We start from the raw sequence: 27,213 nt of genomic DNA on the forward strand, positions 1-27,213 counted from the left end.
CCGGCAAAAAAGAGAAGAAGAAAACCTCTGACTATCTACGTGCTAACTACAGTTTTCAACTAAAACTTAAATGCAGAGGCTTAAACGTGTATCCAGTGTGCTTACTCCGAATTTTCTAACGTTCTCGATAGCGTAAAAGTTAACTCAAATATGTATGGAGTTGGAACATTTGCTTACGTTTGCCGCTAGGGGCACTGTTCCAACATGCATGCATACAAATTTGAGTTAACTTTTACGGTATCGAGAACGTTAAAAAACTCGCACAAAGCTCACAGTTATCCCTACGCGTGTCGTGCTGGGCGGTGTCAGCGGTGACGTCACGCGGCGTCACGTTTGCGTAATGGCGCGCGCTCTTACCCACTGCCCGACCGCCATTTTGAAATAAACCCATTCGCGCGCATTCAATGCATCTGTCATTTTATTTATAGGAGAGTGTGTCACCTGCGCCCGCTCGTGTTGTCGGGCGCCTGTCAAAATATTTTAATGTTTTAACGATGCCGTAAATTATACCGCAGCGATATGTCGATTGAGTGATTATTCTTTGTTTGTTTGCTTTCAGTTACGTTTTACGTGTGTCCGTCCGTCTTTAACGGTTTGTTTTCGTAATGCTAACGTAATTTATCTGTTTTGAATGATTGAATTTTATACCTCGAACATAATTTTTGTCGCTGTCTTGATAGCTAGCTAATAAAATGTCAGACTTCGTAGTTAAGCCGTGATCAAGTTTGACGATCGCGCCATTAGAGAGTGGTAAGAGCTCTCAATATTAATCAATAGTTGCTTGAGGAAACTATATAGATAAACTCAAAATGATAGTCATACAAGAAGCAACTAGGTGATAGAAATGGTGTTAATGAATAATTTGTGAATTCATAACCTTGGAGAGCGTATTGAACAAACTCTGAAGCGAAGAATTACGTCAAAAATATGTAAAAACACCTTAGCACATAGGATATACCTACCACTTATGTTAGAGTATCTTGTTTTAATAGTTCATTCGATTCTTAGTCAGAGGGCATGATCACAATTGGGAACTGTTTTCTTCAGTCAGACAACCAGTCGATGGACATCATTGTAACGTGACGCGAATGGTATAATGGTTATACTATCTTAACCGAAACGCATTACTGCCACAACTATAGACATGGCAGAATTTTTAGAATTTCTCGATCGCGTGCGGGGGTAGTGGATGAAAAGCTTACACGAGTAGATTTCGAAGGCCAAAATCGTAGTACACTTATTATCAGCCTTAGAAACCCCGGTAGCCGTACTCGTCGAACTCGACAAATAGGTCGACGTGCAACCTAACCCATGCATCAGCCCGCTGAGTTTCTCGCCGCAACTTCTCAGCGGGTCACGATTCCGATCCGGTAGTAGATTCATTCGCGAAGCAATTGCTCTTGAGTTGTTAGGTAGAGGCGCACGAGCAGTTGTTAGCAAATCCCACCCCCCCTGGCTGAGCCTGTGCTCGCCCACCTGTCCTGGTGAAACTGGAAAGGCCTCCGGGCCACCAGTAATCTTTCAATCATAAAAAAATAATACTTACTATCAAAGACCTGAAGTTTCGGATAAGCGCTATTACGATTCGACAGAATGTCTCAAACTGGGGCCTGCATCCGCGTGATCCGTGACCTCATCTGCCCATCAGCGCTCATAAAAAGTAATGTCACGTACAAAATTGAAGCCGAACGCGTTTCACTCGCGGGCGAAATAAATTCTTAGCCAACACACCTATTAAAATACCGTTCATTGTTTCATATTTTCCTGGATTTATACAACAATATATATAAATTATAGCGTGTGACGTCATTGTATATATGTACACGTGTCGTGAGTTATTTTAAAAACGCTTCGACAACCTTCGGGCTTATTTACGTTAGATTTTTTTAGTTCCTCGTGTGCTCACGGATGTGAAGAGATCGAGCCGTGACTAGTGAGAACGGGAATTTGAAGTTTTTAATGTAGGTATATGAGAGTGCAACAGATTTATGGATATAAAAAAAAAACATTTAAATCATTATCGAATGTTAGACGACTAGATATATAAATAGATATAATAGGACAGTGCGACTACCATCAATTACAGTGATCAATCCATAATAAGTACTGGTTTTTTTAAATACGCTTTTATTAGCTTCATACGTATGTGTGTGTGGCGGGTAGCCATCATACAATGCAAGATATTTGACAGATGCCTGAATCTCGCTTATGACATTTTCAAGATAAGCTTGCATATCTATACTCTATACTTAATACTTAATACTTAATAATATTAATATTATAAAGAGGAAAGATTTGTTTGTTTGTTTGTTTCGAATAGGCTCCGAAACTGCTGGACCGATTTGAAAAATTCTTTTTCCATTAGAAGCCGACATTGTCCCTGATGAACATAGGCTACTTTTTTTTATTTATTTTATTTTATTTTTTTGGTTTCATGTGTGTTTTAATGTTTCCGAAGCGAAGCGAGGGCGGGTCGCTAGTCGTTTAATAAATTTTCTGCAAAGCGTTCCCAACACGATATAGCCACGATGACTTTATGATTCGAAATCGCACAACGGACGATAATATGGTTAAAATAAGCGGGAAATTAAACCGTGAAACTAACTACCTTCTGATCACAAACACTAAATCGTATTGAAATACTTTTTTGAATTTTTTTTTTTTTTTTTTGTTTCATTTGTGTTTTAATGTTTCCGAAGCGAAGCGAGGGCGGGTCGCTAGTTATATATAAAAATGAATTTCTGTTCGTTAGTCTCGCTAAAACTCGAAAACGGCTGGACCGATTTGACTAATTTTGGTCTTGAATTATTTGTGGAAGTCCAGAGAAGGTTTAAAAGGTAGATAAATATGAGAATGCTCGGAATTAAATAAAAATAACAATTTTGTTTTCCCTTTGATGTGTCCCCCGTCGGACGGATTCCTTTTTTTTTTTTATTGCTTAGTAGGGTGGACGAGCTCACAGCCCACCTGGTGTTAAGTGATTACTGGAGCCCATAGACATTCACAACGTAAATGCGCCACCCACCTTGAGATATAAGTTCTAAGGTCTCAAGTAAGTTACAACGGCTGCCCCACCCTTCAAACCGAAACGCATTACTGCTTCACGGCAGAAATAGGCAGGGTGATGGTACCCACCCGCGCGGACTCACAAGAGGTCCTACCACCAGTACCGCCTTTTGTTTGTTTTAAGTTTATTTTCTACAAAAGTTAAGGTCTTTTATTTCTCGATTGAGGCAGTCTGCCGGGCCAGCCAGTAAATAATAAAAAAATTTGAGATGAAACGGATATCCGGTAACTATCCGGTATCCGGCCTATCCGGCCATTTTTTCACTATCCGGTCGGATACCGAATAGTAAAACAGTATCCGGCCGGATTTCGGATATTAAAATTTAAGAAAATCTCATGGCTATACAAAAGGCAAATAATACCACAATAGGTTATGGACAACTTATAGTTTTATAATCGCACGTCAAAAGTGATTGTTTTATTAATTAGTTTGTTTAATACTGAAAATTAACAAGTGGCAAATTGTGGTGAAGGAATACCAAAGCGTCGTCGTACCGAGTCGTCGCGATCTCCGCTCTCAAGCGACAACACCCGAATGCGCACGAATATTTCCGAAAGGGCGGAATATCCGGCGCTCCGGCCTCGCAGCTTGCCGAATATCCGGTATCCGGCCGAACCACTATCCGTTTCATCTCTAAAAAAAGTTAGTATAACAATATCCTGAAAAAAAAAGCGCTAGTTTGAAATCTGAAATCTTACCTTCCGGAATCTTGATGGTGGTCCCTAAGTTGATCTGCTGGAGTCTCGCGAGCGCGGCCTGCTGCAGCGCCCTCCTTTCCACTTCGGTGAGGGACAGAAGCGAAGTATCCGTGAGCCGCACGCACCTCCCGCTTCCATCTACCCAGCAACAGCTGCCCTGCACATAACGCGTGACGTCACACACCAACTTATTGTTATATGAGGAAATTACTGGATGCAACCGCTTCCTTAAGCCAACGTTAAAAAACATCACCGCACTCTCCGAATTCTATTACAGCGGGAATTAAACTCATGGGGGAATTAGTAAGTGCCTTTTTTTTATTAGCTTCAGACGTATGTATGTTAGTATGTAACGGAATCTTTGAACATGCTTTTGACCCACTTCAAAACGTCGGATTAACTCGAAATTTGGTATACTTATAAAGGACCGATGAAAATACAATATTAAAAAACAAAATTGAAAATAAAATTGAAAAAATTGAAATTCAACTAAAAAATTAAAAACAAATAATGGTTTAAAAAAACTAACAAAATACGCTTTTATAGAAAATCTAACTAAAAAAAGCGTGGGGTGCATGGTATCAGTAGTTATAAATATTTTATGAACAGATATGAGTAGAAGGGTTATTTTGATAATATCCTGAAAAGCACTTCACGCTTTTTTACAATAAAATGATTTTTTCTTACGCTATTTTTAATTCAAATTTATTAAAATTTATTTTCTATTTTTCAGTTGGATTTTCTATAAAAGCATATTTTGTTAGTTTTTTTAATTTTTTTATTTTTATTGCTTAGTTGGTTTGGCGATCTCATAGCCCACCTGATTTTAAATGGTAAGAGACCATAGACATTTACAACGTAAATGCCGCCACCAACCTTGAGATGTGAGGTCTAAGGTCTCAGTTTTTACAGTACTATCTAATACTAGACCTCATATTTGTTTTTGATCATCAGGCCTTAACGCGAAAACCTGTGTACCGCGAGGTGTTAAAGTCTCAACTGTATGCAGATGATTGTGTTGCGGAAAAATGAAGGTGAGATGAGCAATGAAATGAAATGAAATGCGTTTATTTTAGGCAACTTAAGCCCATAAAATGTCACATACAATTACATAACATCTAAATCAAAATACAATAAAATTTAAATGATCAGGCCGCGTGGCGTTGGGAGTGGCCCATGTCCAACAGTGGACTATAGGTTAGTGATGATGATTAATGATAAGTACCGATCCGCTTAAGCTCAGAAGGTTAAGAGTCCTACGCTTGAAGAAGACAGGACTGTATGCTTAGTTTGAGAAGTTTGACGCTTAACACGTTATCAAATGTGAGATGGTATCAGACAACAATGTTTATTTATTTATTTGGGAAACAAACAGTACAATACAAACATTAATTTATTTAAAAAAAATAGCTAAAACAATAACCAAATATGTTTCCATAATCAAAATCCCATATAAGTAGAAAAAAGTGAACAGAGAAGAGAAATTTGGGAATTTAAGTTACAAAAAAACATAAGCAACACAATACGCACATATTATTTTGTACAACTTACACTATTATACTCGTCGGACTAAATCACCTTATAAATATTTCAAAAAATAGCTTTTCTTTAAGCTACAAGTGACAAGCAAAAGATGTCAGCATTAGAGAACTAATGTTAACTAGTGGTCCCGCAGTAGTCGAAATTCGACTATAATTAATTGAAATTATAAGTTTGAACATTATTATGGTTCTATTGTCAAAGACTATTTATTATACTTCTATAATTACAGATTTCGACACTATAGACAAATATTAATAAAGACAAACAATATTAAATCTATTCTCAATTTGCCCACAGACTATATCCAATAAGAAAAGTTTGAGAATTAATAAACAGATATAGTATGCATGCGTGTGTGCGTCAAATACATGGTAGTGTGTGTAATGTTTTATTTATCGATTTAATGTATTATTAAAGCATAATTAAAAAAAATCTAGCATTCTGCACTCCTTCTCTATGTTCTCTATAAGTGTGGGAAATTTCATACTCCTCCGTCCGCGCACGTTAACTGGTCCCGTGATAAGTTCGTAAAGAACTTGTGTTACAGGTACCAGATAACGGAAATAAATGTAAGATTTTTATTATACACATACATATATTTAATATACATCCATAACCCTGGAAAAGACATTTATATTTATCATACAAATATCTTCCCTTGGCGGGATTCGAACCTGCGACCCGCTTATGTAGTGACCATGTCACTTACCACTACACCAGACGGCCGTTAAAGTTTTTGCTTCACGTATATAGATGTAATGAAACAAGTTAAAGGAAATTGAACCATGAATGATTATTATTTGAGCATTATATATCTTGCCACGCTATTGAACCAAGTTTTAGCACGTGTCATGAACCTGACAGAGAATAGGAATGTAATGATCATTGTGATTAATTTTTAACACGCTCTTCTTAGCAGTGGGCAGCGGCTTGGCTCTACCCCTGGCATTGCTGACATCCATGGGCGACGGTAACCACTTACCATCGGGCGGGTCGTATGCTCGTCTGCCTACAAGGGCAATAAAAAAATAGCTTGATCCTAAATAATATTTCAACGGAATTTAACTTGAAAACTTAAAAATTTACTGTCGACGCCAATTAATTAAATGTTTTATTATTTTGCCCATTAAGACCTTTAAATTAGCCCAATATTAATCCTGGAAACAGGAGATCGACGTTTCAACCAATTAATATTGAATTGTAAAATTAAATGGCTATAAAGACTGTGCTAATCTTCTCGAAACCACTCGATATTTTTGAAGTACGAAATAATAAGATTCAAGAAATTAGGAATCGGTAAAACATCAAGAGGATTATCATTAAAATCGCACGCGTAAATGTCGAACAATTAAATATTTAACTAAATCTTAAAAACATTTTAACATCAAATATCATACATAATTTATCAAAGACTAGCTGATCCGGCAGACTTCGTAGTCGATAAATAAAATACATAAACTTTTGCATAAAATAAACTTAAAACAAACAAAAGGAATCCGTCCGACGGCGGACACATCAAAGGAAAAACAAAATTGTCGTTTTTATTTAATTTCGAGCATTTTCATATTTTTATCTACCTTTTAAACCTTCTCTGGACTTCCGCAAATAATTCAAGAGCAAAATTAGCGAAATCGGTCCAGCCGTTCTCAAGTTTTAGCGAGACTAACGAACAGCAATTCATTTTTATAAATATAGATGTTATTATGAGATATTTTCGCGTTTCGAACGTGGAGTTCCCAAACAACAAATCGGTCAACAAAAGAAATGAATTAGCCCGCGAACATTTTCGTTACATTACGTTTTCATTATAACGTTTTGCGGTAATCGAAAAAACGAAATAAGCTATTGCCTGATGGACCATATGAATCAATTATGATAAGTATTTTTAACCTTCACCTTTTTCAGATAATAATCAACCAAAAAAGGAACAAAGCGTAAACACAATAAAGACAAACTGGTCAAATGCTTTTGATTTAATGCGACATAGATCCAGCTCCCTTTCGAACATCCCTAATACTAATAAAAACCAATAGCAACTAAGGAACGGCAAACGGAAACCAAAACCAACCAGAGAAACTGTTAATAAAGAAACAAAAAATGAACGAACTCCCCCAAGCCGACTGGTCCTCGAGGGGGAAAGCGACCACAACCCTCCAACGTCTAAAGACAACCAATGGAAAAGGTTGGAGGAGGCCTTTGCCGACTGGCAAACAGATCTAGGAAAGATAACCAAGCAACAAATATTAGTTTAAATTTATTCATATCTATTAATTTTAAGATTTTAATCCTAGTCTTTTTAAGTTTAAAAATTCATTGTACTAAAAGATCTGAATAAAAGGCTATATTATTATTATTATAAGTATTTTTAACATATTAGTCGTTACAACGCGCGGTACAAGCGTGGTATGGACATGTAATGCGTAGAGAGAAGATGCATGTGACTAGGAGATGTATGGAAATGGTAGTGCAAGGTAGAGGGGGAAGAGGTCGACCGAAGAAGACATGGATCGAGTTTGTGAATGACGATATGAGAGAGAGAGAGAAGTGAGTGTTGAGATGACGGCTGATAGAAGAGAATGGAAGAGAAAAATTAGCTGTGCCGACCCCACCTAGTGGGATAAGGTGGAGAAAAAGAAGAGAAGAATTCGTCGTTACAACACTATGCTTCAGAGAATGTCCTGTATATTTTTGTTGTGCAAAAAGATAGGAGACAGTTAATTTTCAAGGATAATTATAACATGGCTCACTAAAACTCGGGCTATAGACTTATTTTTGTATTTAAATAGCTTTAACGACGATAACTTTAAATTATGATAATAGAACACTTTTTAATGCGATTTCGTTGTGTTGACTTATATCTATTTACCTCTCTATATCACGACATCTATCAATCGCTATAATCATTGCGATAGCTTTAGTATTTCATTGGCAGTTTTACAGATTTTATAGCCTTTATAAATCAAGTTCAAGTTCTGTGGAAGGACGCGGGAACCCACCACTAGCAATTTTCCCAAGAAAACCTTTACGTATGAATTCCGTAAAGGTCACGATCCTCAGCACTAAGGAACACAGCGCACGGAGGAGGAGGATAAATCAAGTAACATAGAGCTGTCTTGATGATAACTGATCGTCGTTACACAAGGAATATCCATGGTACAATGAGGCGGTGTGAATCAACCAGTGACAATGTGAAACTCCTGCGGTTTCGGGTAGCGATGAAGCTTACTCCCGTAGCGGTGTTATGGTAAAAGATCATCTCGGATAGATGAAATTCAAGGCAACCTCAATCTAACAAATCGGAAGGGAACTAGTAAATATTCGTTATATCAAGTAATTCGGTAAATCGAGGTTTGTTATATTAAGATTAGGTTGATCTACCATTACGTACTCATCTTGATGATAACACACTTTTATCAAATTACTGTATGTCTTTTCTATTTAGAAACAATTAGGCAGGTAACAATTTTTCTCAAACCTGTCAAGATGATTCACATACTATGGGATTAAGGGTCATATCGGTGGGAACGTTATATAAAGATTTTGGGTTGACAAAATTCGTTAATTAGAGGTATTTACACTTTGTTAATAAGTAAAAATTCGTTATAAAGAGGTTGTTCGCAAGATATCTTCGCAATGTAAAGGTATATTTTACACTAACTCTTATGGACAATTCAAGGGGATTACGAAGAATTTGTTGAATCGAGGACGTCGTTATATTGAGGTTCGTTATATTAAGTTTGGACTGTATTAGGCAGGGTTATCTTATAGGACATTGCTACATATTATACGATATTTTTCGAGATGAAGCTAAATGAAAGCGCTCGTTTAAAATTATAGCCGGCATGATTAGGTATCAGATCTTGGGCTTGAAGGCCGAGGCAGTGGTTCACAATCAGGGCCGGATTTAAACTTAATGCCGCTCGTGGGCACCGGAAAAAAATCCGCCCCAATACTGGAATCTTACCTAAACTTATAGTTTATATATTTTATGTTTCCAAATTAAAAGTTTAGTTCTTGATAAAAAACAGATAATGACACAACTAACAACAATGACTAATCTAATTATTTCTAAAAAAATGAATAAAAATCATAATTATATAGGTAAAGCTACTTAAATGAAATATTAATTTAAATACTTAAATTAATTGAAATAACTAATTTATTGCGGAAACTTTATCATGTGTTATATATTACAAAAAAATTGCCGCCCAAAAAAACTGCCACCCTGCGCACTTGCCCCGACTGACCCTAGTGAAAATCCACCACTGTTCACAATGCGGAGCACTAATAAAGAATCTTTCAAAATCGGGTTTTTTTCCCTTTTGAGAGCTTCCGCTGCGTGCACTGCAGAAACGGTTAAAGTTTCGCTAAAATAAGACAGTATACGTCTATATGTTAAGGTTGCCTCACTTTTATGCTAACAAAATTTGTTCGAAAATAAAGCATTATTTGCGAACTATTCCACGCGGACGAAGTCGCGGGCAAAAGCTAGTATTAAAATATGTGTTTTGTCTCAGATATGTAGGTATGTGTACGCCTACGTTGCTGCTTATGTGCAAGTGGGTGCTCGGTGTGGGCCGAAATAATCTCGGTTCAAGATATTCTGTTACAATTAATACTCGGTCGAGATGAAAAGCGTATCAATTAGTAAATGACAAACAATGCGCGACTTGAATTAATGGACTCCTCTGCTTTTTAGTTTCAATACTGTCATTATTAAAATTAAGATGGCCTGACAAGTCGCTGGAAACTTCGAGAGGAAAATAATCGTGAATATGTTAATGTGTTAAGAATAATTTAATTATAATGAATGCGAAATACATAACGTGACATTTATTTTTGTGTTTCGTCTTGTCTGTATCTATATTTAAAATATATAAAAATTTAGAAAGAGAGAGTTTTAAAAATTGCATTTGGCTCCATACCTACTTTGTTTAATGCAATCACAGCGATTCGGTTCTCTTTATCACCCCACTCCATTTTAATATCGCAAAATATTGTACAATGTATTGGCGCCAAAATGAGAAAACTCAATGAGCAATCATAATATAAAAATGACAGATTCCAAATTCAAATGTAATATTTTGTTTATTTTTAATTGTAACAGTATTTATGGCCAGTCTAAGTAGATTTATATAGCTACCTCGTGAAAAGTGGAACGTTTTATTTGAAAAAAGACAAGTAAGTTAATAACGCTTAGAGAAAGGTCGTTCTGGATGGTACATAGCAGAAAAATTAACCCTCAGAGTGCAGTATGGTTGCCTCGGTTCTAGGTAGCAAGAATGAACAGTGATCTTCATTGTTTATTACAGCATCTTAACAGGTGTTATTAGCTTACGGACGATGGTACTGCCGTCCTATATATTTCTGATTCTAAACAATCACGCACTATAATTTTAGCCATTATTCCAATGAAGTTAAACAACAATTTAAATTAGATTAAAATTGCGTATTCATTGCTTTAAATAGGGAGACTAGAGCCTGTTGGTTTTTAGTTGATTATCTGGGACCCATAGGTAATCCCACGTGAACGTCGCTAACCACCTTGAGACATGAGTTCTGTATCTCAGTGCCATAGTACATTCATTAGATGTAAATCATTAATATGAAGAACCATAAAGATTGTAAAAAATTATAACATTTTTGTTTACCTACAAAAAGAAAACATGTTTTTTTGCTGAGCAACAATAATTTACTAAATTGACGACGGTAAATTGCTTTCAAGTGTACAGTTACTATCTGTCGCATTGCACAAGCATAACAACGATCATTAAAATAGCATAATCGCGCGCAATGTTAGTTGCTTTTACAACGCCATTGGAACTGTTAGTTTCAGTCCAAAATTTCCAAACGTACAAGCTAAATGCGATTAAAATGTAGCCGGTGAAAGCGAATCGTAGCTCTCGCGTCCACTCCGACGGCTATCCCTCATGGAGACCGTTGGAAGAACGATTAATGTCCGCTACAGAAATTATTCGCCAATTTCTTAGAGAAGTAATGTGGTATGCAGCTCACGGGCGCGTTGAAGCACCGCGTCTGAACTGAAGGTCGTTTCTATTTGAGGAGTCACACATCATGACACGAGGCTGCTTATAATTGCAACGACAACATTGTTACTTGGTGCTGACTGATAGAGAGCGCCACATTGTGATTGATAATGTTAAGAATGAAATGTTCTAATAAGAAAGTCGTCGCGGCCTAACGGATAAGACGTCCGATGCATTCGTGTTGAGCGATGCACCGGTGTTCGAATCTCAGGCGGGTACCAATTTTTCTAATGAAATACGTACTTACCAAATGTTCACGATTGATTTCCACGGTGAAGGAATAACATCGTGTACTAAAAATGAAAACCGCAAAATAATAATTTGCGTAATTACTGGTGGTAGGACCTCTTGTGAATCCGCACGGGTGGGTACCACCACTCTGCCTATTTCTGCCGTGAAACAGTAATGCGTTACGGTTTGAAGGGTGGGACAGCCGTTGTAACTATATTTGAGACCTTAGAACTTGTATCTCTAGGTGGGTGGCGCATTTACGTTGTGGATGTCTATGGGCTCCAGTAACCACGTAACCACTTAACACCAGGTAGGCTGTGAGCTCGTCCACCCATCTAAGAAATAAATAAATAAATAAAATATATGTTCTCAATCGTGACTCTATTTTTATAAGTTAATCCGAAAGTAAGCTTAAGGTCAACACAACAAGCTAGAATACAATGCGACTGACCTGAGGAGACCAGGTGCAGGAGGCGCGGCTGGAGCTTCGACTGCGCGTCCGCCATAGCCGCTTGCTGACGCTCTGCACCACGCTGCTCGAGGACCGCGACTTCTGCATGCCACCTGCGGGCGGAGCGACCGCTGGAGCACTTCGGCCCAACAGCGTCGACAGAAACGAGTGCGACAGTGACGGTGAGGCCGGGGAAGGTGGCGACGTCGGAGTCGACGCCACCGATGCGAACTGCAAGTCTCTGTACGTCAGAATCCACCCTTCTTCAGTCTGACAGCCCTTGTGGGGGCCGTCGTCGTCTACCTCCCCGGGCATGCGGGGCTTGATATTCCGCAAGTTCTTATCGTAATTGATTCGCTTGAAGCGATCCACTTTCTCAGAGTCAACGCTTTTCTTTCGTGCCATCCTTAAGTATCGTTTAATGGTGTCGCTGACCGACTGGGAGACGTCGTCGTGATCGATGCTGGAGCGGCGACGTCCCGGCTTGCGCTCCGGCGGAGGGCTCGTTGGACTGGTCGGCGCGGTCGCCGCTTCCAACTTCTCTCGATACACTCTTTCGAGCTCAGATAACACGTCTTCTGGAATCGGAAGAGTCTGGACCGCTCGATTTACAAATTTATCCTCAAACGACTCTTGAAACACTTCAATGAGGGGCGGCGGTGACATCGGCGGGGAGCGCCCACCTTCGCCGTTTTTAATAAGAGTTCCACCCAATGATCGAGGACGCAGAGCACACCTAGAGCTGGTGCACGAACCGTAAACTCCAGGCGAATAGCCTCCACCACTTCCGCCACCACCGCTACCTCCACTCCTAGCGCCGCGATATGGCTTAGTTTTACGAAGATCATGATATAGTCTTTTTAACAAATTTCTATCGGCTAATAGATCCTGAACTACCACGTCTCGATTCGGAGAACGAATGTAATGCCTGCTCAGACTGTCGAGCAGATGGCGCTGGGCGGGGTCGCCATCCGCGTCCGAAGGGGCACGCTCCGCGTTCCGCTTCAAATATTCACGTAACGCACGTATAAGCTCTTCCGTCTCAGAAATCTTTGTTTGCGCAGAGGATTCTTCCTCAAGCTTCAGGTATTTTCTCAACAGATCGACAAGGCTCGTTTCTTCCTCTATGACGGGCGGAGATCGAAGATCGAAGTGCACGTCATGCGGACCCCTCGAGTTGAACCCGGCAGAGGAGGCCGAGGGGGGCGGAGCGGCGAAAAAGTTCTTGCGAAGTTTGGCTATATCGAAGCGACCGCCGGAGATGTGGCCGACGAAGAGATCCGTGGGTCGCGGCGGCGCGTCGTCGGAGGGCGAGCGCGCCCGGACCGAGCCGCCGCGGGGCCGCGCCTTGCGACGAGGCTTGGGCAGTGCCGCCGGGTACGAACTCTTACGGCGAAGTACAAAGCGGGGCTCCTTCGCGCACACTTCCTGGAAGTAGGCTTCGATGCGACCGACGTCTTCGGGGCGGTTCTGTGCGCCGTCCGGGACGAGCCGGCGGCCGGCGTCGGACATGTACTTCCATGTCTTGCGCGTGAGGAGCCAGCGTTCGCGCGGCTTCTCGCGTCGACGCACGACCTTCGTCATGGGGTCGGAGTCGGGCCGGCGGCGGCGCTCCATGGCCGCACGGGGTCAGGCGGGCTCGAGCGGCATCTCCCGACCTCGGCCGGCGCACCTGCCCGCGCGAAACTGATCGCCGCTCCGCACCGTGCGGTGTATTATGCGCCGAAATAGCGGTCCGGTAATAGAGCGGCCGTGAACTGGATCCGAGGCGTGCAGACCGGCGCTCGCGGCGAGTGCGCGCGGGACTGCCGCCGCCCGCCCGTACACAAACCGCGCCGCCCACGTGCCGCCCCGCCGTCCGCGCCTCGAGCCGCCGCCCTGTGTACTTCTCTTCCTTGACCTATGGCGGTGGCGGCGACAGGACCTGTCGTACTCAAGTGACGATGGTCAGGGTTCGTCCTGCATTCTTTCAGCCCAGATTCTCTCACCGTACAGATAATGATAACTTAGAACCTTCCACCATATTCTTGTGCAAAAGAACAAGTAATCGCTATACCCTACTCTACACAATCTACTTTTTATATTCCATTTAACCTCCCCTCCCGTTAACAATAAGTAGGCACCCTCTTTCCTATTAATCCAATAAATACATTCGAAGTGTCTTAATAGATTTGTTATCTCATTGAAACGTTCTCAATTATGTAGTGGAAATGTCAAATGTAAATCTCTGTTTAGTAAAGTACATAATCGGTATTCGAAGCTTTAAACTTAATAGCTCGATAAGCGAAAGCTCAATCAACGTTAACCTAAAATATTTACCTCCGGGGTCGATCTTGGGTCAAGTGACAATAAATAATTATGAACCTAACAAGTTACGAACAAGCCCTGCAATAAAAGAATAACCTCATGTCATAACAAACGGGCATTATTGGGTTTTTTTTTCCTACCTAAGCTGATAGCCTTAAGACGCTATAACAGCATCGCCTTAACTAGTAGGTGAGTTCACGGGGCTCAAACCTGATGACGTTGCTAACACGAGCCCTAGCAAGAGCCGTGCTTCGCAGAATCTACCACCGGATCGGAAACGCGACCCACTGAGAAAATCCGGCGAGAAACTAAGTGGGCTGTGTCTGAGGGTTAATTTACTCGTCGAGCCCTTCGTCGCAAGCGACGGGTTCGACGAGAACGATGACCGGTGCTTGAGGTACCTAAAAGCACCGTTAGTGGATCGATTATTATTATTGGTTAAACGCCCCGTATACTCATTGCGAAGGATGTGATTGTGCCGTCTCCAATCACACGCGAGGTACCAATTTGTCTAAAACATACTTAGCACGAGTTAACGAACTTTTGGGCATAGGGTTGCGAGCCAGTATGTACAACGTTCCGACCTGTATCTCTCGCGAAGCAGTAATGCGTCCAACGTTAAAGGTACTATAGATATGTGACACAACTCAAACTGTAGTATTGTGTTTGTTTTGTTCTACTGAAAATCGCGCTAAAACTTTTAGACTTTAATTTAATGAAACTATTTTATAGTGCTAAAAGCTCATCTATATTTAATATTATAAAGCTGAAGAGTTTGTTTGTTTGTTTGAACGCGCTAATCTCAAGAACTACTGGTACGATTTGAAAAGTTCTTTCAGTGTCAGATAGCTAATTTATTGAGGAAGGCTATAGGCTACAGAACATCACGCTAAGACCCATAGGACCAATTAGACCAAGCGGAGCACCAATAAAGAATGTTTCAAAATCGGGGTATTTTCCCCTTTTGAGAGCTTACGTTATATGTAGATATACGCCAAAGTAACTATTCCACATGGACGAAGTCGCGGGCAAAAACTAGTTATTTCAATAAAATATATATGTATAATATCATATCGATATGGATAGTGTGAAAGGAGTCGAAAACTGGCTACAATTACAATAACGGATAATTCATTCTAATTTTTTACTTATTCATTGTTTATATAGGTGAGGTTGAGATGTAATTTCTAAGGTCTCAATATAGTTACAACGGCTGCCCCACCTTTCATACCGAAACGCATTACGGCTTCACGGCAGAAATGGGCAGGGTGGTACCTACCCGTGCGGACTCGCAAGATGCCCTACCACCAGTAAATATTTAGTTTGATCCATAAATAGGGAACTGTTTCGCTGTACCCCTAGTATTGAATGATGTCTATTGTCAGTAGACAGTAGGCAGTAGCGTTCACTCCACATCTGCCAGGCCACATCAACAACTCTTGGCTGCGTTCGAGGGAAACAAAAAAATGTTTTACAACTAGTTATCTATTTAGGGACCAGTGAAATCACCAGTCCTCAGCCGTTTTGAATAATCGCCTACATTGAAGAAGATGCATATCAATTAATTGAGGGATTCTATTGGATGTAAGTTAAGTATTATTTATTTATTACAGTTCATGTAAAACTTACATTGGCGCACTTAATGCCTAAGGCATTCTCTGCCAGTCAATCAAAGGTAGTCAGTCCAGAGTGAATAGTGGTAGGTGCAATGAAATTTATATTAAATTATAAATACGTACACAAAAAAAAACATTTTTTTTATTGCTTAGATGGGTGGACGAGCTCACAGCCCACCTGGTGTTAAGTGGTTACTGGAACCCATAGACATCTGCAACGCAAATGCGCCACCCACCATGAGATATAAGTTCTAAGGTCTTAGTATAGTTACAACGGCTGCCCCGCTCTTCAAACCGAAACATATACATATAAATATACATATAATGGCTTATACAGTATTAAAAGGATTATATTAATAAATTAACTTAACAAATAACTTCATCTTAATAAGTTAATGACGATTCCGCTAACTTTTCCAACAGCATTCGCCGAACCCTTAACTTGACAGCACAACGGTTAGTAAATAGTCCTCCTCATCTTGAGAGGAAGCGCATTCCATAGCAGAACAGACATCACAACGAAAAAGTTACGAACATAAATACTACTACAGTAAGTGGAGTGCCTATACTTATCTTTCGATTAACATAATTATTTTTTTTTGTCTTTGTAGACAGACGAGCATACGGCCCACCTGGTGGTAAGTGGTCACCGTCGCTCATGCACGTCAGCAATGCCAGGGGCAGAGCCAGAGCCGCTGCCTACCGTTAAGTACTCTCCGCAAGCCTCGTTAAGGTCATGTCATAGCGCTCGAAAAACACTGTGGAGGGGAGCTCATTCCAAAGCCGGATGGTACGTGGCAAAAAAGATCTTTAGAAACGCACTGTCGATGAACGCAGCGGTTCCAGATAATATGGATGAAGACTGATCCGATGGCGGGAGGTGAGGTTAAGCCGTTAATGAAATAGTTACTTATTTGTATTTATTTTATGTATTTCATTATATTTGTACGTGTATGTATATGTTTATGTTATTTATGTGTGTAATTGTGTATGTATATAATAGTCTGATATATTATGTATTAGTGTTTTTATTTATTATTGTTACTATTATTGTTATTGTGTACTGCATCAATAAGTAAATTGATTAGATTGTAATTTTTTACCCACCTATGTAAAGGTCACCCTCTTTAAAAACGGTTAGCTGGTAGATAACTCAATTGTTGAGTTAAGCTCGCCATTTTATAACTTTTCACAATTATTAAATTTTATTAACTGTGTGTACAATAAAGAATGATAATTAATAACCTCACTATCGGTGAGCTTCAGTTATGCTTTGGCCCTGTAACTAATAGAGACTTTCCAACAGTACTCTTCTTCTTCTTCTCAGTCGTGTCACTCTTGACAGAGTGGTCGTGATCTTCATGTAGTGTTGGAAGGGGCAGACTTGATCCGTCTCATGATGTCGCGCCATCTCTCCCTGCTTGAGGCCATTCTACTGCACTCATTTAGGGGACCTCCCACTGCAGTTTTAATTTGGTCGGTCCACCGCATTGGTGGCCTCCCGCGCGGTCTTGTACCATCAACGCTTCCCTGTACAACGAGGCGTTCTATGGACCAGCCATCTCGTCGCGAAACGTGTCCGAAGAAATTCACCATTCGAGACTGTACTATATACCAAATAGACGCTACTACTATACCAACAGTACTAATGTATCAGAAAATATCCCGGCATTTGGACGGCTCTCGCAAGCAACAACGTTAGTCTCAATAAAAATTCGAAGTAACAAAAACGAGACACGTAAATCAACACGTTAATGTTTCTTCGACGATTCTTAATTAATGTCATAATATTTTAAATACGATACGTCTTCGGGCGACCGTAAATAAATTCACCCACTCTAAAAGCCATTATCTAGAAAAAGAATGATCGACTTGGAACTTTCCCACGGTGAAAATTCAAACGGTTTCGCTGATGGAAAAGTTTAATGTCGTTTGTGTATCGGTTGGATGGCGGAGGCGCTTAGTTTTTTCTACGAGAGCTCTCTACATTACTTCCTAGGCTACTTATAAATGCTCTGTTTTAAAAATAAACTTACGAAGGTAAACAAAATAGCTGGGCTTGTTTTGCATTAACCGCTAACGCCATCTAGCGATACTCGACTAAACTAAGAAGCTTGGTGCTTTGCCAAAATCTTTTAATTTTAACGTTCGAATTTAAGATTTAAAACCAGTATTTAATTTATTGTCTCCCGGTAGATGGCGACACAAGCCATTCATATGAATTATTCATTTTATGCATTAGAACCCCTTGCCCACGTTATGAGTTCTGTGTGTTTATCGCGAGTTTTTTAACTTCTCGATCGCGTAAAAGTTAACTTTAATTAGTATGTAGTTGGAATAGCGCCTCTATCGGCAAACGTTGCAGCCGTAAAAGCCGCTGTACTGTAAAACTAAGACTTAAAGCCCATATATCAAGTTGATTAATGTCATATACGTTGTTGATGTCTATGGGCTCCAGCGACAACTAGACACCAAGTTATCCCATTTAAACAATAAAAACATCCGTGGCTCTGTTGTTACAAAGTTTGTGACAATGCGTTTCAAAAACTCTAAGCTAGGTCTATGCTTTTTTTTTTTTTTTTTTTAATTTATTGAAAGCATTGGCAACACGGCCATCAGCTTAAGCTAATTTTACAAAAAAAATAGAACATGAACTAGAACTTACAATAAAAACACAAATAAAAGAAACAAACCAAACCAAGAAACAATTACAAATGATTGAAAACAACAAATTAATGACAAAATGAATTGCAAGAACTTACTATAAAAAAATACAAGTTTTCTTTCAACAAACAACAAAAAAGAACATGAGTCGTTATAAAAAAATAATTAAACTTGCACATAAGCAGGAGACCTATGATACATTCATGAATTATACATTCATAGTCGTCCTATAGTGTGAAGTACAAAATTATACACTATTGAGAATAGTTGTGGAAGCTTTAAAATACCTTGAATAGAATTAGGAATAGATTTTAAGCCTGTGTCTTTACATAATGCATTAAACAATAATCTCTGTTGATTGAATTCAGGACAATTAAAAAAAATATGATCTAGATCACACATGCCAGAGTTACAATAAGTACATGCAGCTGATTCACTTAACTTTAATCTAAAAAGATGCGCAGGAAAATGGCCGTGGCCTATACGTAATCTACAAATAATCGATATAAAGGCTCTTCCCGGGAAGAATCTAAAATTATCAAACCAAGATTTAGTACTAGGTACTGGGACTATTTCAGCTAACCATTTACCTTTCGTTTCTCTGGACTTAGACAAGTAATTATACCAACGTTTCATCATATTTTGTTTAATTGAATAAACTAAATCTGAGTACGGAACTTTAAAATCGGAAATATTTATATCTTTTGTAGATTTCGCTAATTTATCAACAAATTCATTACCCACAATACCAGAGTGACCTGGCACCCAACAAAATTCAACAAATATATTTCTGAAATACAAAAAACTCAAACAACTTCTTAACTTATAAATTAAATAATTTACAGATGCACTAATACATTTATTTTTAAGAGCTTGCAAGGCGCTCATTGAATCAGATAGAATTAAAATTTTGTCCCCTGCAGAGTAATTTACTCGAATGTGCTCTAAAGCATATATAATGCCTAGTACTTCAGCCGAAAAAACAGAGAAAAAATTGCTACATTTATAAACTGATCCTATGTTCATGGACGAATCAAAAAATGCAAAACTAGTTCTATCTTTAGTTTTAGAGCCATCTGTATACACTTTAACAAAATCAGTCTTATCTTCAAGGAACTCCAGAAAATCATTTTTAGATTTAAACTTGATTAGATCAATAGCCACATCTCTCAACATGTCATGAAAGTTATATTCGAAACAATAGGGTAGACCAAAATACCACATCCTGAAATTCAAAATTCAAGTACGTTATGGCACTGGATATGGATGAAGAATTAGGAAGCGGAATTAAATTATAATTTGGAATATTTGCATACTTCAAATACCTGTAAGTTACTTGATTATCACGGCTAATAAGCTTAAGGCAATAATTATCTATTATAAAACTTCTTCGTATGTATAGAGGAACAATACCAGCCTCAACTTCCAAGGAATTAATTGGAGACGACATCATAGCACCAGTAATTATTCGTAATGCTCTATTTTGCACAATATCTAATTTCCTAAGAATAGAAAAATTCGCGTCCGAAAAGAACATACTGCCATAATCGAAATGGCTTCGGATTGTTGCAATGTAAATAGTTTTTAAAACTTTGGGATCAGCTCCCCATTTTACTCCAGTTAGCGATTTTAATATATTCAAACCTAATTCAGCTCTTTTACAAATAACATCAATATGAGTTTTCCACGAAAGATCAAAATCTAGAGAAAGACCAACATATTTTACGAAAGATTGAGCAGGAATAATATCATAATTGTATAAAACTTTAGGGTAATGCAATCCATTTTGGGAAAATAAAATTGCAGAACTTTTGGAAATATTGACCTCAAGCTTTAGGGAATTAGTAAGTAAATCGTAAATATTACGCAAAAAACTATTCATAACCGATTCACCACTTTTAATATCATTACAGTTTACATAGAGAACAAGATCGTCAGCAAAAAATAAATGTTTAACAGTATTTGGAATTTTCTTTATGAAACGTACTAAACTAAGTATGAATATGAGAGGTGATAAAACGCAACCTTGAGGAGTACCTTTAGTAGAAATTTTAGGACCAAATAAACTAGATTTAATTTTCAAAAACATAGAGCGCTTGTTCAGAAAATTGTACAGCCAGAACAGAACATGTCCTGGAAAGCCTAAAGAATGTAGACTTTCAATAAGGTAGGAATGATCTATATTATCAAAAGCCCCTTTAATATCTAAAAATACCGCTAATGTAAATTGATTATTATGGAAGTTATTTTTAATATCGCCAATCAAATAGCTTAAGTTATCTATCGTACTTTTACCTTTACGAAATCCGTATTGAGTACTTGGTATTAAGTTGTTATTTTCAGTAAACCACTCTAACCTGTTTTTTAACATAGTTTCGAAAATTTTCGAAAAACAAGAAGTTAATGAAATGGGTCTGTGAGAATTGATACAGTTGGGATCCTTGTAAAGCTTTAAAATCGGTACTACATGTTGAGTTTTCCAATTCGAAGGAATACAGTTGTTTTGCCAAAGATCATTAAATATTTGCCATAAAATTTCCTTAGCATACTGGGGAAGATTTTTGATTACTTTATAAGGGATGAAATCAGGACCAGGGGAGGTTTCCTTTTTATTTTCTAACGCAGTCGCAAATTCGCCCATAGAGAATGGATCTACCATCCATTGAGCCTCCGGTTTTCCGTGGCTGTTAAAAAAATCTTGTAACTTAGATTCAGAAATTTCATTCTCAGAACCAGTTATCGAGTCCAAAAACAAAGATGCATTAGCGGGATTTTGAAAAAAACTTGAAGACGAAGAAATATGATTGAGTTTAGCGTGTTTAAATCTACGAATGTGATCCCAGATAATTTTACTCGAAGTCAATCGATTGAATGATGAGCAAAGATTCATCCAGCTTGAACGTTTTATTTCATATAAAGTTCTTTTCTTCAAAGCGTCCAGCTTTTTGAAAATAATATAGTTTTCCATATTTGGATAATGCTTGTACGATAATAAAGCAACTTTGGCTTGTAAAACTACGCGGTCAGAATCAGCATTCCACCAAGGAACAGCTTTGGAACAATTCCGTTTTTTATGTGAGTAACACTTTTTGTCAAAAGTCATTAATATGTCATGTAAAATACTCAAAAACATATTATAATTTTCAAGAGGGTTATCAGCGAAGCTAAAACTAGAAAACTCACTTTCACATAAGTTATTAAATTTTGACCAGTCAATCTTATTAAAATTTATATTAGCTAAAGAGGTATTATCTAGTGTATCAACTTGATTTATTGAAGAGGTGGTCGGGCCAAAGGAAGGATGGGAAGGAAGAAAAGCATCGTTAAAGACTTCAATAAGTAGTGGGAAATGATTACTACTGAGCAAATCATCAAGGACAGAAACTGTGCAACTAGAGCTAAGAGCAGGGGAAGCGAATACTAGATCCAATACATTTCCTTGTTGACCAAATGGAGCAAAGGTTGTGATTGTGTCATCATTTAAACAAACTAACTCAGAACTTTCCACATAATCATGAAGGGCTTTACCTCTTCTATCATTGACTCTTGAACTCCAGGAAGCATGATGTGCATTGAAGTCACCAATTATTAAATAATTATTTGAAACAAATTTAGAACATGAATCTTTCAATAAATTAATAGTGAACTTACCATTTGGTGATGGAGGAATGTAAACACATAGAATGTCAAAAGAAAAATTATTAATGTAAACTGTAATTAAAATATTTTGAAAATGATATTGAGAAATTGTGTCTATTATTTTAAATTTATACTTAGAGCGTAATGCAATAGCAACCCCACCATGTGGGTGGTTGGAATCTCTTCTCATAACATTAAATCCAGGTAATTTGATGATTTTATGTGAAGTTAACCAGGTTTCATTGAATAAAATCATATCAACACACTTGTCAAGTTTACTGAGGAAATCTTTAAGTTGATCTAATTTAGGAAATAAACTTCTAGAGTTCCAATGAATGATATTAAACTGACCAACAGAATTATGCATATAAGATTGAGTAGAACTATCCATAATTTATGATGTAAAATTCATTACTAGCATTTCTTTAATTAATTGAGTAGATATAGGTCCAGAAGGGGATTTAGAATCCTTTTTCTTTAACAATTCTATTAAAGTTTTTGTAATGGTTCTGATGACAATTTCTGAATTTATAATGTCTGAAATTAAAGCCCTACCTTGAGGGGTCTTCGCAGATATAGGTATGTCAGAAGAGGTCACGGGGTTCTTAATAACAGGAGTCTTTAGTATGGCTGCATATGATGTTTGCTTGCCGATGATCTTATTTTTAACTTCAGCAACCTTGGCTGCCTTTACTGAGCAAGAGTAAGAAACTGCAGAATGTGGTCCACTGCAGTTGGAGCACTTGAAGATGTTGGGAGTGCTGCACTCCTTATAAAAATGATTGCCTGAACAAATAGAGCAAACTTGAGTGGCTTTACAGGCACCACTTCCATGTCCGAATTTGTAGCATTTGAAGCACTGTAACACAGGTCTAATATAATCCGAAACAGGCATCCAAATATGCTCGTATGTGACGTGATCAGGATGGCTAGACGCCAAAAATGTAACCAGCACAGTTTGCAGTGGCTTGTCACTTCCATTCTCTTGTTTTTTGAAAAATTTTTTACTCCGAGTATTGTGCATGAAGCTTTTAAATTTACTAAAAGAGATTCTTCATCTAATTCCACAGGAGCTCGAATAATTCCTTGACTCTCAATGCTATCGTAAGGTATTTTTGCTGTCCAATTGTTTAACTCCATAAAGCTTAGATCTAATAAAAAAGCGTTGGCATCCCGAGCACAGCCAAAGTAAACTTTAGCAAAAAAGTTTCCAGCAGCTTTGACATACTGTACCCCTTGAACATTTTTTAAAGATTTGTTTATTCTTAACAGATCCATTGGGACTCTGTTATTTGGTTGCGAGAGGCTTGACTGAAGAAGCACTGGGTATTCTTTTTTTGTAAGGTCTTCATAAAGAGCATGGTGGTCTTTAAAAAGACCGCGCTTATTTTTAATGAAAGTCATTTTTATTTTGCGGCTTTCGTCGTATTCAGATGAGGTCAATCTTCGTTTTCCCATTATTTTGGGAGCGGACACAGGGGCGGAGCTGAAGCCCTCACCCCTGTCGTCATCGTCCATTAATACGGAACACACTTATGGAATATAATTTTAAACTCTAACACAGTGAAAAATTAAGAGACAATGTCGTAAAAAAGGGCTAAAACCAAATAAATTAAAATTAACTTGAAAAAAGCGCCTATTTATTTTGACGTTCCCGCCTTTTTTTTTTTTTTTTTTTTTTTTTTATTTTTATTTTTTTTTTTTTTTTTTTTTTTTTTCCTAGGTCTATGCTCTAAGCGCAATGGCGGCGTTCGACTGTCAACTGTCACACTTCTATGACACTGTCAACAACAATCAACTAAGGCGGGGGCTCTCAAACTTTTTAACCAGTGATGCAATAACATGTACCTGTATATACAAACTCGCAACGACAGCCTTACACATATTTACGTGCAAACATTTTGATAGGTGAAATAAAGGCAGGCATTTAAATATTCTTTAAATCCTACATCATTACTTTGTTAATCATAGTTAACGTACAGTTAGAATAAAAATATATTTTTTGGAAAAATCGCTGGACGAAGCAAAGAAACAATTATATTGTAAACAGAAAAGCACGCGGCTTCGCTCGCTTAGAATAAAACTTGAGAAGCAAACCAATCAATCAAACTTTGTTTTCTATCTAAATAGGTCATAGACCTCATGACCGGTCTGTTGCTGGTTACTGGAGCTCATAGACGTAACATCGTTAATGCTTCCTGCTATGAGTGAGGCATGAGGTTCTAGTCCCAATTTTCATGCAAAACGACTGTCTCATCCTTCAAACAGGACTTTAGTTGCATTACTGCTTGGCGACTATAATAAACAGGATGGTGAAAGATAAATCAAAGGTGATAGTGGAAGCTGACGATACTCAAACTACCGTTGAGCTAGCAGAGGCTTTCCATGTTAACATCAATACATAATTAGAAGTGGTTTTTATTTAAATGGTGCCGCATATCGCCAACGCGACGAACGCGTTAAGGCTCTTTTTTTTTTATTGCCTTTGTAGGCAGACGAGCATACGGCCCACCTGATGGTGAGTGGTTACCGTCACCCATGGACTTCAGCAATGCCAAGGGCAGAGCCAAGCCGCTGCCTACCGCTAAAATTACCGGTACCGCATACTCATATCTGTTCATAAAAATTTTATAACTACTGACACCAGCACCCCACGCTTTTTTTACAATAAAATAATTTTTTCGTTGGATTTTCTATAAAAGCGAATTTTGTTAGTTTTTTTAAACTATTATTTATTGATAATCGTAACCGGTCATAATGCTCGCTCGACCCTGGTTCATCACCCAAACAACGACCCAAACGAAAAATTACCCCTAAAAGTCATGGTCACTGTTTGAAGGTCTCATTGATGTACACTCATAACTCAGCGTACATAATAAATAACTTTTAATACAATTCATTTACGAAAAATATTTATTGTACTTGCCCTTGAAAGATGTGCTTAACAATTTTGAGATTAAAGGAAATCTGTACTAGCCAATTATCGATGGACCATGATGCCACTGTGCAAGGTTCATAATGCCGTAAACCTATAATCGCGTACTGATAAAACAACAAAACCTTGGACCGAAGACCCAAAAAAACAGACTCCCAGTCTAATTAGTCAATCAGTTAGTCACTTTCAGTCAATTTCACCTTCGTGTGTATTTGTTTGACTTGGTCGATAAGGGAGCCAAGCTGCAAATTATTTAGGTCAGTGAGTGCGAATTGAAAACGATAATATTTCGTTTCTGAACCATCGTTATTATGGTGGGTGGCCATCACAGAACACAAGATATTTGACAAACGCCTGAATCTCGCTCAGACATTTTCAAGATAAGCTTGCATCTGTACAAGTTCCGAACAACAACATTCAAGTCGTCGGTTTTTTTTACCTATTCTAGTAACCTCTAGGGGTTATTCTAGATTCACTGAACTAGTAGGTGAGCTCGCGGGGCTCAAACCTGACGTTTATTTTTATTTTATTTTATTGTATTTATTGGGTACCAACATGTTATACATCAGCACAGAAAATTACAGGTATCATATACATTGATTTCACACTAAATGCTAACACAATTACAGGTACCGACTGCATGCATTGAAAAAAAAAAAGCGATTCGTTGTATAAATAAAACAAAAAAAAATATATATAACATTACATGAAGACCTTCAATTATTATACATTTACTACCAAATACGCTATTACTTAATTGAAAAAGCTCATTGAGCAAGACTGTAGACTTCTCGTCTAAAACTGTCAACAGCAGTGCCAGCAAAAACGTCCAGAGAATACTTTTTAATTCCCCAACTAGTCTGCTGAGAGGCGCGTTCTTACCAAGGTTGTTATAGTATCTGGGAACCCTAAACACCATCAACTTCGAAGCCCTCAAAGACGTTGTTACTAACACGAACCCTAGCAAGAGCCGTGCTTCGCAGAATCGGAAACGCGACCCACTGAGAAGATCCCGCGAGAAACTCAGTGAGCTAATTTACTCGCCGAGCCCTTGGTCGTGCTTGGGGTACCTAAAAGCACCGTTAGTGAATCGGGAGGATCCGAAATGACGGACGTGAGACCGTCGTTCTACCGACCAATTTTTTTTTTTTTTTATAATTTAGATGTGTGGACGAACTCACAGCCCACCTGATGTTAAGTGGTTACTGGGGACATCTACGATGTAAATGCGCCACCCACCTTGAGATATAAGTTCTAAGATCTCAGTATAGTTACAACGGCTGCCCCACCCTTCAAACCGAAACGCATTACTGCTTCACGGCAGAAATAGGCGGGGCGGTGGTACCTACCCGCGCGGACTCACAAGCGTCCTACCACCAGTAAAAATTACAGCCGCTCTGTGAAAGACCTTCCCCACGTCGTCGTTCCCAAAGCTATTATTCGCTATATCTATACTAATATATAAATCTACAGTGGTTTTTACGGATGTTCCGTTATAACTACTGAACCATGCATCCGATTGACTTCAAACTTGGCATCCGTGTAGAAAATACATGTACTTAATGGATAGGATAATATTTATATGAATGTTGGACTCCCTACACCAGTTGCGGGGGCGTTAATGATAAGAATCTTTGTGGGGGTGAGAAATAATAATGTTAATTTTAAATGCCCAGCAAAGCGGACGGGTACTTTATAAACTAGTTAGTACTTTATAAAATTTTGCTGTTCTTTTAAAATGTATTACTGTTGTTGACTACCGCCCCTTCAACTGAAACAGAACCACGCTCCCTGGTGTCTAAAGTAAGAAATACAGCTTTTTTTTCTTTTATTGCTTGGATTGGTTGACGAGCTCACGGCCCATAAACATCTATAATGTAAATGCCGCCACCCACCTTGAGACATGAGTTGTAAAGTCTCAGTATAGTACAACGGCTGCTCCGCCTTTCAAACCGAAACGCATTACTGCTTCACGGCAGAAATATGCAGGGTAGTGCTACCTACCCGTACGGACTC

General features: G+C 38.5%; 1 protein-coding gene across 4 annotated transcripts in view; it reads right to left on the reverse strand.

The window, feature by feature from the left end:
• Positions 1 to 27,213, reverse strand: part of LOC101743771 (rho GTPase-activating protein 6) — a 149,305-nt gene that overhangs the window by 67,806 nt on the left and 54,286 nt on the right. For 2 of the 4 annotated variants that reach the window (XM_038015307.2, XM_062672196.1), the window contains exons 3-4: positions 12,037 to 12,149; positions 3,766 to 3,922 (exon numbers count right to left, since the gene is read on the reverse strand). In XM_038015307.2, coding sequence (XP_037871235.1) covers positions 3,766 to 3,922; positions 12,037 to 12,149 — 270 coding nt within the window. Of the gene's footprint in view, positions 1 to 3,765; positions 3,923 to 12,036; positions 13,901 to 27,213 lie in introns of those variants that run through there. The other 2 variants (XM_062672195.1, XM_012688396.4) reach the window with 2 other exon arrangements.

This window comes from Bombyx mori, chromosome 14 (assembly GCF_030269925.1).
Source record: "Bombyx mori chromosome 14, ASM3026992v2".
NCBI classification, from domain to species: domain Eukaryota; kingdom Metazoa; phylum Arthropoda; class Insecta; order Lepidoptera; family Bombycidae; genus Bombyx; species Bombyx mori.